Genomic DNA, 12,919 nt, shown 5'->3' with positions numbered 1-12,919 from the left:
AGCCTCAATTTTATTCATCAACTGACACTGAGATCTGCAGTAATGATGCTGAAAATTCAGCTTTGCATCATTTGAAATATATTCAAACAGAAAACACTTATTTTAAATTGTAATAATATTTCACATTACTGTATTTTTGATCAAATAAATGCAGCCTTGCTGAGCATAAGAGATTTGTTTAAAACCATTTAAAAATCTTACCAACCTCAAGTTACCATGTAATTAAAATATTGAACATTTTTTTACTTTAAGATTCAAGAGTAATGAAACGCTCTACAAACACATTCACTCTCCTTCAGAAATAAAATTCAGGCTTGTTGTGAATGTTCCCGTCGTGTGTCTCTTCTCAGGGTCTCTGTCGATGGGGCTGAAGGCCTGGCTGGCCGAGGAATGCTTGGGTTCTCAGAGCGATGGCACCCCTGTCCCGTCCCCCTGGAGCCTCCCGCTGCTGTGGAACTGGAAGCTGCATAAATGAGTCCAGACCCAGAGCAGCACCTGTAGTGTTCACAGCTCTCACGTGAGTGCGATACAGTCCAGCCTGATGGCCGCTTGAGCTCGTCCCGTGCAGAATACGGCGGCCTGGGTGAGTTGAGGACAGCTTCGGTCACTTCAGCATGTTACCAGATGTCAGATGAAGGCAGTTTCTCCTCACTACTTTTCCTTTTTTAACAGTACTGTAAGTGAATGCACTTGTATGCATGTTATTTTTTATTTGTGGTTTTGCACATTACCTTGAAGTTCAGCTGTTTTGAAAGCTTTTTTTTAATACTTTTTTTACATCCCTTTTTTTTTTTGGGATTTGCTGAAATGAAATCAAGCAGGATAATGCTCCTAGCACATTAATGTAACGCTATCCTTTTTTCTTTGTTTCGTTAGAAACAAAATGATTGACTTCCAAACTTTACGATTTCTTTTATGAATGTAAATATGGCGTGATTTGTTTTGAGTTCACAGCAAATGCGCACAAGATGTTTAGAAAGACGCTAGGCAGATTTGTTCTGCGTATTTTAGCAGCTAATTTGATGGCTTTCATTGCACTGCATTTTAATGACCAACAGCAAAATAATGCAAGATGTTGAGCGGTACCTTTCTGTAAACTGTCACGAATCTATTTACACTATTACAAAAACAAGCATTTGAAGAAACATCACTTTTAAAATGTTGTATTTTAAGTATGTTACTGATTTATTTCTTTATTACGTTTTTTCTTTTTGTTTTAATGCAGCTGCAGTGCAAATATTTATTTCAAAATATTTTTTCTTGCATTTATGAAGAGCTCAAGATCTTCACTGGCACTGTAGTGCTTGTTTTGGAATATTTGAGTTTAAAATCAATAGATTAAGAGGTCTGTGTCCCATATGACCTCTGTAATTATTGAAAGCCAGTTCCCTTTTTGTGTTAAATTAAATTTTGCTATAATATATTCATGTGATTTCTAAACTCACTGCATAGCAGTTGAGTCGCCTAAAGCAGACCTGCTTTCCTTTCAACTTTAAGTGGTCCATTTTCTTTCTTGAAGTGAAATCTTTCATAATTTATTAAGTGTTATAGCTCAGGTTGGCTGTACTTTTCCAGATGTGTACATATGAACGAGAGTACATAATTATGAAATCTGCATTAATTTATTTGTAAGGGCATGAATGTTCCTCTTGTATTAATGTATAACTTTTGTAATTTAGATTTTTAGCACTGTCTTCAAAGATATAAAATATTTTGACATTTAAGTGAATGTAGGCGCCATTGAAGTGTATTTTATTTGTGGTCCACTACAGCATTATGTCCTTTAATATCTTTGTATATTTCCCATCGCTTTGTTTCGAACAAGCAAGTGTTTAGTGTGAGACAATGCTGTTATTGATAATTCATCTAAGAACTATCTGTTCGGAGTTTAAAACATGTTGAACTTCTCTAGTGATAGTTTTCAGCACACACAAAGCTTTATAGGAATGTATCATCAATATTGTGATGTCAATATTGGGTTATTTGTTTACTTGAAACCACTGAATCAACCGCATTCATCAATAAATAGTGTTGAAAAATCCACGTTTGGTGAAACGGCTACTTTTCCATCAGTGCCCATGATGCACTCAAAGACTCTGCTGGTATCTTGGAGCATTTATTTTAAACAGCTTCTCAGCTCTTAATTTACAGTCATTCATGCTTCCTGTGTGTGTTGTGATGTGAAGTCTAGACGCGTCTGCTCGCTCTCGTTTTGAAGAGCAGCATCAATCAGCGTCTTCAGCTCAGAATTGAAAAACGCATTGCCGATTGTGAAATGTTCCTGCAAACACAAGTGGAATAAATATTTAGAAGAGAAAACCACACGACAGAACTATTTAAAGCATTGTTAGTTTGATGGAAAGAAGACCTTTTTCTTTGAGGGAGGTCCTGCAACAGGAGGGTTGAAGGTCATGTCTTTAACACTGTAGTCTTCAAACAGCTGCACTGGAGTCCTGAGAAACACAATGAAAAATCATCATCTTCATCAAAATGAACCACTGAAAAAGAAGCGGTTGTCTCTGTACCTTCTGCTGAGCTCCATGCTGAGAGCCCCTGACCCTTCACTAGGGGCGCCTTTCATCAGATGAGCTGCAAACTTCCTCACCATAGGGTGATAGTGTCTCTGAAAGAACAGCACAGATTACAGCCTGTGGTACTCAAGTATCACTGATATACCGTTTAGTTAATATTTTCACTTTAATTGTAGGTTTTAGTTTCAATTTAGTACTTAAATTTTTTCATGGTTTTCATTTGACCAATAATGGCCCTGATTACACCAAATAAATCCATATCATTTGAAAACAGTTGCTGCTATTTGAATCAGGAATGCAACGGACTTGTTGTTTGACAATGGGTTTTTATTAGTTTATTTGAGCTTTAATATTTTAAGAGCACATTGTTGAATTAATGTTTAAAATTTCATTTAATTATAAAGAAGCTAATTTTTTTTAAAGTAACTTTCAACTTGAGTTAAACGGTTTTGACAGCATCATACAGAGGTGTATACTGAATAGGGAATCAGAAGAAATTTGAATGACTTTGACACCTACTACAAGTAGCAAATCATGGACAATAACGCATTTTGTTTCTGTTTAGAGTTGTTTTTTTTGAGAAACTTATACTTTACCACATTTCAAAGCACATCACTGCACCTTTAACTCCACTACATTTATAAAAAAAACACCTGCTCAGATGCAATAATGATTAGTTCACAAAGTCAACAACTCACTGATTCAATGATTTGGTGAAAACTGATCTCCAGTCACTTAAACGTTCCCGTCTGACTCAAAACAATAACCAGGAAAATGTAGTACTTTTGTACTTGGAACTCATATAAAACTAAAAAGGAGTATTTATGACATGATATTTCATTAGGGTATCTGTATTTTGATTTGTGTACATCGTCTACCAATCATACACCATATTTAGTTTTTTTAACATTAAGCATGCAAAACATGAGAGAGATGTTTTTTTTTGGTATAGTGCATTTTCCACACTGCCTGGTATTCAGTTCTGCTTTCGGGCTTGCCACTATAATTTATATTTGTTTATAGCATACCTGTTCTGAATACCATTAAATTTGAAGAATTTGTTGAGGTATGAGAGAAAATAAATGTTTAATGTTTATAAATGTTTAATTTTATTATTATGTATGTGGAACTGTACACAGTATTTTACATCATTTCTGAATGTAATAATAAAATGTGATTTTTTTTCTCTCAACGCAGTTTTGACTTAACACAGTAAGGTGCAACTAAATTTTCAATGCAATTATAATATAATAATGTGTTTTAATCTGATTGTCAGTGATTGAGTGAGTGATACCTTGAGTAAGTGAAGCTCCCACAGTGACGTGTTCTGAGGGTTGCAGTACTCGGGCACATCCAGCTCTGGCAGATACACACCACTGCCCTGCATTTCATTATCCAGCAGGATGTCACACTTAGGGAATGTCTACACAAAAGCCACACACACACACACACACACACACACACAAATAACTCATACATTCAGCTCAGAAAGCATAAATGTGAAGAGGGAGCAGCAACAGCACTGGCTCACATGCATCAGCGTCCTGTTGGCCGCCAGGATGCCCACACTGGAGTCAGGCAGCAGGTGCAGACTGAGCGTGCTTAGTCTCTTCAGGAAGCCCTGCGCCCTCTGCAGAGTCACCTGCTTCCTGCGTTTGGTCAGCATGATGTCCAGACACTGCAGCACGATCGCCATGTCCTCGTTCGTTCCTCCTGCAGCCCATCCAACACAACAGTCATTTCCATCCAAAACAATTGTGTGAAAAATTGGAATATTGCATAAGACATTTACAAATCCCATCTGATGTGTTCAAGAGAACAAAACCTTCACTTCCTGAGAAACTGACGCAGAGAAGCGGTCATAAAAAGCTGCTGCAATCGGAAAAACCTGAGACACTTTTTTTCCTGCATAATATTTACTTGAACAGATGAAACACAGCAACACATGCGATCATGAAAAACAAGCCTGGGAAGTAATTATCAAATCATTTTAAATGACATTTTTATATATAAAAAAAATTATGACAAAATTGTGACTATTCCTCACAATTCTAATGGGTTCTTATAATTCGGAGTGTTTCTCTCACAATTCTGCAGTTATATTACAATATTGATTTTTTTTTTTTTTTAAATCTCAGAATTCAGTGGTCATTTTTTGTTTCCACCACGGAATAAAGAAATAAAGGTATTTGTGAGAAGAATTGTGAGAGTTGCAAAATGCAATTTATTTTTATCAATTAGATTTTTTAAGACCTTTTCAGAAACCCTGATAATCTATCAAATGGGTCTCGCAGTTGTATTTGCACATCTAATGCTTAAAAATAAATGTCCGGGACACCACAGTGTGTAAGTGACTGATGATTCTCGCTCATATTAAATAACCCAGTGTCACTGCATGTGCAGAACAAAGACACTGGAGAGCTCACCTGCGTGCAGCGTCAGCAGCGTTTTGTATAAGTGGTTGTAGAATTTCAAAGGGTCGATGTTGAGGACATCACCTGTTGCAAACAGAGATGTATTTTAGCTCAGCGAGGGCGAGATGTTTGCGAAACCAGAGCTGTGGCGGCACTGACCTTGTCCCGAGAGGATGTGGAAGGATGTCAGGATGCAGTGAAGGCTCTCGCGATACGTCAGATCCTGAGAGAAGGAAAACTCTGAGATGTTAATGCGTGAAATGTGACGTGAAGCAGGCGCTCCTGGTAGAAACACTTACACCCGATGTGATGAGGCCGTACAGCACCACCAACAAATCATCAAAGAACTCCAAGTTTATCAAATGAGCAAACCTGCAGGAAACAGTTTGAACCACGTTAATCAAGAACGCAGAGGAATACTGACCAGAACGCTTTATTACAGTGTAATAACACAATAATAAAGCAGTTACACACATCATGTGGAGCTTACTTTGCAAGACCTTCTAAAACGGAGGGCAGTAAGATGGACTTCCGAGCTTTCTTCAGTATTCTGAAGTAGGTGAGGAACACGATGTTCAGAGTCTCTGTGTGCTGGAATCAAACGATGGGCGAAAGTGAATATACATTACATAAGCTTCTGCGATAAATGAAATGGAACAAGCTCTCATCTACTGTAGTAAAGCGCACCAATTTAATTTTCTTCTCCTTGTTGTCTGAGGCCTCAGCTTCTAGCAGCTCTTTCTGTAGCTTCTCCTCAGCTTTCTTCCACTGTTAAGGACAAGAAGGTTTGATCAAGGTCACAAAACAGAAATAATTATGTGTATAAGTGCACCAGTTTTCCAGCAGAAGTGTATTTTTCGCATGAATTTACTCATAAATAAGCATTTCAGAAAATTCTTCATGTAAAGATGATTTCATTAACAAACCTACGTTCCTACTTTGAGGAAACAGATGAAGTAATGATTAACAGCTAATTATGCAAGTATAAAAACACTGGAAGTTTATCATAAAAATACTTCAAAATATTCTACTGTTTAAAAGTTTGAGGTCAGTAAGAAAAGGAAATTGATACTTTTATTTAGCTATTACACTAAAGAAACAATGAAGACATTCATAACTTAACAAAAAAAATTATATTTCAAATAAAGGTTGCTCATTTGAACTTTGTATTCATTTAATAATTCGGACAACAAAAGATTCACGAAACAAGATTTCCACAAAAATGTTTCTTGAGCAGCAACTCAGCATATTAGAATGATTTCTGAATGATCACGTGACACTGATGAATGAAGAAATGATGCTAAAAATGAAGCTTTGCCTCACAGGAATGAGATATATTCAAATAGAAAACCGTTATTTTAAATTTCACAATATTACTGTATTTTTCAACAAATAAATGCAGCCTCGGTGAGCAGGAAAGACTACTTATTGACCCCTAACTTTTGAAAGGTAGTGTATATATACACAAAGCATGTGTCCAGTGAACACTGACTAATATCACTGCACAACTTCAAATCGTGACATTTATGTGAAATAAAATTCAGCCCAGTACAAACCTTCCGCTGCATCCTGGACAAATTTGTCCGCTTCTCCTTGAAGGACATGAACTTCTTTTTTGGCGCAGTATCTTCTGTATCTTTCTTCATTTCCACTTCTTTTATTCTCAGACAAAGAAGACAGTTCAGCACCTGTGCATTCACAGCACAAAACACCAGTTAAAAAAAAACAAATGTCTAAACATCTGCATCAAGATGCAATAAATCATCACAACTTAATGCATGGCTAAAGTCACAGAGCCAATAAAATCAGAGAATTTATCAGAAGTGTAACCTCTCTGCACTACAGTAAACTTTACTTTTCTGTTTTTTCTTTTAATATTTGTGTTGCAAATTCTAAATTCTAGACCAGCGTTAACAAAGCTAACAAAAACTAAAACCATAATATAATTACTTGAAATAAATACTTAATATTTTATATTTATCTGTATTTTTATTCATTTCTATTATTTTATGTTTTAGCGAGTTTCCAAGTCAACATCTCATTTTCATTTGACTAAAATTATTATGAACTCAGTTAAAAATTATTATGAATTTTTAACTAAAATTATTATGAACTCAGTAAAAATAATATTAAAAATATTAATAATAAATGTTAAAAATAACTATATAAAATAGAATTTTAATATGTATTAAAATATATTTTATTATATTTAACTATATAATAAAAAACTATAAAAAAATACTACTGATAATAATAATGACACTAACCAAAAAATAATAAATAAATTAAATAGAACAAGTCAAAATCTGACCATGTTCTTTAATTGAAAGAAAAGCCCAAACTGTTTACAAGTTTTAAAAAGCAAACTGCCCATTTCAATCAAATAATTCTCTGTAATGAATGTTTCTGGCATGTACATATTTGTTTGTTCTGTTCATCATTGACAGAGGAAGCAAAACTTGTTTGAGCTGTGAAGAGCTCTTCAACACAGTATGATGGTTGTACCTCAGGTTTGACGTTGTAGCTCCTGCCCTTGACCATGCCTGAGATGACCTTCACCACCGCTAATGAGGCCTGACCCAGTTTATCCTGCTTCAGCAGTTTGCTGATTGCTTCACAACACATTTCAGACACCTGAGCGCAAAATCACAACATCTAAATGAGCAAATCTCCAAATGTTCAGTCTTTCCAGCAAATATGGCTAGCAGACTGACCTTCCTGACGGAGTCGCTCATCAGAGGCACCACCGTGACTATGATGTTGTTGTGGAAATTGAAATGTGGCAGAGCTACCAGGAGATCACAGATGCACCTGATGGCCACTTCAGCAAGACCTTTATAACTCTGAAGAGACACGGCTTGACTTCTCTTCTGCTTCTTCTGCTTCCAGTCTGAAACAGCATCAGATCAGATGGTCATGATGAGAACGAATGGGCTGATGGGAAGGCAAGAGCACAGAGCACTTGATGTACCTTTGACTGTCTGTTCCAGATCTTCCAAGTAAAACTTATATTGGCTGACGAGACCCTCCTCAAACTCCCTCAGCTGCAGCGTCTCTTTTTTCACCTGGAGATGAACAGAAAATGCTTAAATGGGTCTTATGATACACTTATTGCTTGCTTTTCAATATTGTTATTTTCTTTTGGGTCCACGAATTCAAAGAGTTCACTTCTGAGGAGCATTTTTCTCTCGGGTCTGTAAAATAAAACTTCAGTCCAATTCTAATACAAAGAAACCGCATATAATTTAGCAGATTCACCCATATTTTACTCTAAGAATTAGAGCCTATCCTGCTTTATCATTCAGGGTATCTGCAGTTTTTTCAATCATATTGAAGACTTTTAAGACATGCACAAATAAATGTAATACTGTATAACAAATCCAATCAATCTAAAAAAATCAAACAAGCTAAACTTGTCAGTTTCTTGCAAAACGGTAACTGCAAATGTAAAATTCATAATTTAATATATACATAAGCACTGATGCTAGTATATTAGAGATTGATTGATATTGGATTTTGTCCATACAATAATAATTTGTTTAAAGCAACTATTATAATTTCTATATAATAATTGTGTTCAATAATAGCAGGCCAGGACGAAGCTTCGAGGGTTTACGTTGAACTAAATGTTAAATACAGTTTATTGTGCACCCAAAATATCAATAATAACCAGAAAAAGCATTTGACGGACAATGTGGGACATTTGAATATAAACAAGGCCAAAATACACCAGAACTCTTATTTTGAAATGTCTATGCGTTAAAATTTCTAGCTGCTCACTCAGAAAGAGATATATGCATTCTTACAACCAACTACAATATATTACAATATAAACACCATAAAGTAAAAAACGTAATTCATCAGCAGTAGTTCATAAGCAATAGTTTGCTATAAATTTGTGATATTCATTGATTTGCGAACCGCTCGGAATGTGCAATAGTGCTGCAGTCACATTTACTTAATTAAATCACTGCAATTGAATCATTAATAATTTCCTTTTTTTGCAAATCTCCAAATTTAAGACCTCTCAAAACCATAATTTGAGATATTTTTTGTTTTTATGACTTTTTAAGGACATGTGGGAGCCACAAATCTTTGCTAGAAACGTGAAATGTATTTACTGTGTGTTATTTATTGTGTCTTCCATCTGAAATCCAAGCATTTCTGGCTTGTTCTTGCAGCTCAGTTTCAAGAAAAGCTGTTTTGGATTAAAGACGAAGTCAACATATTTTCATAGTGCACTGAACTCTTATGCACAAAGGTGAAGGGAAATCAAATTTAACAGTGGGGCACTGCACCTTTGCGGCTTTCTCCTCTTCTGTCAGCGGTCGGATTCGATATGACGGCACAATGTCCTTAAACACCTCCAGGAGGGACACCATGACTAGCTTTCTGACCGTGACGGCGACGCACGGGTCCGTCTCCATCAGCATGGCCCTCAGCTCCTTCAGCCTCTTGATCTGAAACACACGAAGAGGAACGTCATCATACATGTGACGACAATACAGATGAAATCCAGAAGATCTGTCTTACATTGACATGTGGATCTGCCAGTATTGCAGACGACAGACTTGCGATGCGCAGTTTCTTCTCCGTCAGTCTCTCAGCGCGAAGCTCCAGTTGCTCCTGAGGAGTTAACAATGGAACGCTCTCGGGTTCCTCCTCTGATAAAATATAGCATCAAAAAGCGCACTGAGAATAATTAAAAAAAATAAGTTTAATATCTACAGAAGTGTATTTAAAATAGTTCAAACACTTTAAGATTATGATTTTTGGTCCCACTTTATATTAGGAGGCCTTAACTACTATGTACTTACATTTAAATTCATAATTTGATACAATGCACTTACGGTGTATATACATGTTTTTACACTATACTTATATTTAAAAAAATACTTGTAACATCTGTAATTAATTTCTGTAATAACATTTATAGTTGCACCGTTGACTCATCCCTTACACCTTAACCTACCCTTAAACCTACCCATACCACCAAACCAGTCCCTAACCTTACCCCGTATCCCACCTCAATAGCAGCAAGCATTACGCAATACAATATGAACAAAATAGGTACATTGTACTTATTTTTGATTTAAGTACATAGTAGTTAAGGCCACCTAATATAAAGTGGGACGCAATTTTTAAATGTTTATTAAAGCAATCTCTTCTGCTCACCAAAAACAGTAATATTGTGAAATATTATTACAATTTAAAATAACGGTTTTCTATTTGAACATTTTAAAATGCAATTTATTCTTCAGTGTCACATGATCCTTCAGAAATCCTTCTAATATGCTGATTTGCTGCTCAAGAAACATTTATTATTACTATCAATGTTGAAAACAGCTGTGCTTCTTGATATTTTGGTAGAAACCATAATACATTTTTCAGGATTCTTCGGTGAATAGAAATTTCATTAGAAGAGCATTTGTTTGAAACCAAAATCTTTTGTGACATTATAAATGTCCATTTAATGCACTTTGCTGAACAGAAGTGTTATGGGTAAAAATGAGTTGATTAAAAGCTAATAATTAGCAAAATCATAAAAAATGTAGAACAAAAACAAATCATTTTAAAATCAGTTTACCTACATGTCATGTAACCAATAACCGAGATCAGAGAACCATGTAAATGTCTTATTATCAAAATATGAACTTAAAATCTCTCCTAAAACATTACATAGCAACAAAACTACTATAGCACTTTCTTAAACACACTCTTGAGATGAAAGAAATTTCAAGGTTGCATTAAAACCCACACCAACCTTTTATGAACTCATCCTGGTCGATTGGTTCCTCCTCTTCCTCTGCCTTCGGCACAACTAGAGGAAACAATCAGACAGTTAATCCCAAATCCTCCTCAGCATTCACTGAAAGTCCTGTGATAACACACACCGGGTTTCTCCATGGTCTGAGGGATCAGGCCGCTCTTGTCTTTGATGGGCAGCAGATGAATGAGTTCTTTCTCTTCCTCCTGCTGCATCTTCCTGGGCATCTTCTCATACTTCTCCACCGGCTGCTCGGACTTGCGCTTTTTGGCATGTGCTTGAGCGCTACAAAAGAAAAGAGGAGGAAAAACGATCACAATATCAGCGGATGACTGTGTATAGATAAATGTCAAGTGTGCTGCTGCTTACTAGGATGAGATGTCTCGAGTCAGAAAGGAAGCTTTCTTTGCCATGGCTTTGATGTGTTCGAGGTCATCCTCATCCATCATGTCTACAGGCAGAGACTCCAGGAACTCCTCCTCATCCTCCTCTTCTTCCCCTTCTGTTATGATACATCAACATTACAAAACCATCCTAATACACAGCACGAGAGATAGTCATATGAAACGGTTTCTCTCACCTGGTTTCTTCTTATAGCGCTCCAGGGGTTTGAGGGTCTTATGGGAGACATCTGCAATGGCTTGCCGAAGTTTCCTCTGTTCTTTGCGTTGTTTCTTAACTGAGCTCTGATGCTTAAACTGACGATTCTTCAGCTTGTTTTCTAGCTTCAGATTGCTGGTTTTCAGTAATTTTCTGAAGCTGGGCTTCTTTTTCTTGTTCCTTTTGGAAGCCTTGAGTGAAAGACGCATAAAAGCACAGCTAAATAATGCATGCTACAATTATAGACATAACATCTTTATATGAAAGATGAAGCAAAACAGAATTCAGAGGCTGGCTTGCATAACATCATATGCCAAAATGTGATTTCATTACCGTTTTCCACCAGAGAGTTTACATCAAATCATTAGATTTTAAATACTTTTGCTCTATTTTTAACTTAAACACGGCGATAACTGAAAATTTGTATAAAATGAGTTACTTTATATAGAAATAACGGTGTTAGGTGAATATAGTACAATGGAATCCCATATAAAATATTACAAGAAAAATACTTAAAGTTAAAAATACCACAAAGTTAACAAACAAAGAGAGGCTAACTATTAGCATATGATATGATATATGACTAACGTTAGCATGTTATATATGACACACCGGGGGTTTCTGCTAGTATACTATGATATTAGAGATAAAACTAGTTAGCATAATGAAACAATAACGTGTTGAAAAGTGTAGTTTGATACAATACTGTAGGGATTACAGTATGATATACAGTAAAGGTTAGACTAGCATTGATACGCTAAAGTTTTGGCTAATACATAAAAACAAGGGTTATTGAGTCTCGAGACACTCGTTTAAATGCAACTTAAGTGAAGCAGAGAAACATATGGCTAACAGAAGCTGGAGATATTAAACTCGCTCGCGCTTTCGTTTGCGTATTACATATTAACTTACCGGGCCCATATTGATCTGTGATCCAATTCAACTATCGAAGACGTTTCAAATGTGTAAATCCGAATTAAACAAGTGTGAGTATCCACTCTTCACGCACGCTCCACATGGACAGGAAGTAAACTACATGAATGGAGAGACAAACGTTACGTTGCATTGAGCGCCCCCTGGTGATCCGGAGGAACGAACACATTGAGAAGACATTTAAGTTGCGGCAGAAGTCATTATTTTATTTATTGTTATAAAGCAGCTGAAAAATTTTATGCCTTAAAGCTCTGTGAATTACAAATTCCTGTTCAGTTGATTAGTTCAAATAGTTAAAAATCACAACTATTAATAATACATTTTTTTTCTATAGGTATACTCTACATATAAAGAACAAAAAGCAAGTCACGATGAATTAAAAAAAAGAAAACTATAATAGTAGTTTTAGATTTATTTACACATTTGAATTTTGTGGTGTCAAACATGTCACCTATTTACAATTAATCTTCACTGAAGTATGAAAACTGTACAATAAAACCAGGAGTGTGTAGAAAACAAACCAAGAATTAATGACACAATTTACATTTTTCATCAAGATACAACATTACCAAATCGAAAAATGTTTTGAGCTCCAATATTTACACATATTGGGTTCAAATCCAATGAGCTGAAATCAAACAGACAATTACACATTTTATTATTACACACCACAT

The 12,919-nt window shown here is 35.8% G+C and overlaps 2 protein-coding genes across 2 annotated transcripts in view; one reads left to right on the top strand and one right to left on the bottom strand.

Annotated features, from left to right (window-relative positions):
- Window positions 1-2,042, top strand: part of LOC306852123 (1-phosphatidylinositol 4,5-bisphosphate phosphodiesterase epsilon-1-like) — a 71,697-nt gene extending 69,655 nt beyond the window's left edge. The window contains exon 34 of the mRNA XM_079388778.1: window positions 351-2,042. The gene's annotated coding sequence lies outside the window, so the exon portion shown is untranslated. The remainder of the gene's footprint in view (window positions 1-350) is intronic.
- On the bottom strand, window positions 1,606-12,379 carry LOC306852124 (nucleolar complex protein 3 homolog). The gene is made up of 21 exons (XM_079388779.1): window positions 12,225-12,379; window positions 11,293-11,503; window positions 11,082-11,214; window positions 10,840-10,997; window positions 10,710-10,766; window positions 9,479-9,609; window positions 9,244-9,405; window positions 7,917-8,010; window positions 7,660-7,835; window positions 7,451-7,579; window positions 6,502-6,633; window positions 5,633-5,713; window positions 5,436-5,536; window positions 5,245-5,317; window positions 5,105-5,168; window positions 4,958-5,029; window positions 4,063-4,244; window positions 3,826-3,954; window positions 2,526-2,623; window positions 2,369-2,453; window positions 1,606-2,281 (listed from the first exon to the last, which is right to left on the bottom strand). Exons 1-21 carry the CDS (start codon window positions 12,231-12,233, stop codon window positions 2,156-2,158), a joined length of 2,403 nt encoding a protein of 800 aa, XP_079244905.1. The 5' UTR covers window positions 12,234-12,379; the 3' UTR covers window positions 1,606-2,155.
- Window positions 12,380-12,919: the final 540 nt, after the last annotated feature.

The sequence above is a fragment of the Barbus barbus genome (genome assembly GCF_936440315.1).
Source record: "Barbus barbus genome assembly, chromosome: 32".
Taxonomy (NCBI): domain Eukaryota; kingdom Metazoa; phylum Chordata; class Actinopteri; order Cypriniformes; family Cyprinidae; genus Barbus; species Barbus barbus.
Note: the sequence above shows the minus strand (reverse complement) of the source record. Positions and strands in the feature narration are given on the sequence as shown.

Coding starts and splice junctions, on each gene's coding strand:
- LOC306852124 (XM_079388779.1), bottom strand. Junction 9,406..9,478: donor TGGCAGATCCACATGTCAAT/GTAAGACAGATC, acceptor CGTGTGTTTCAG/ATCAAGAGGCTGAAGGAGCT. Junction 2,624..3,825: donor GGGAGCTTCACTTACTCAAG/GTATCACTCACT, acceptor CTGTTCTTTCAG/AGACACTATCACCCTATGGT.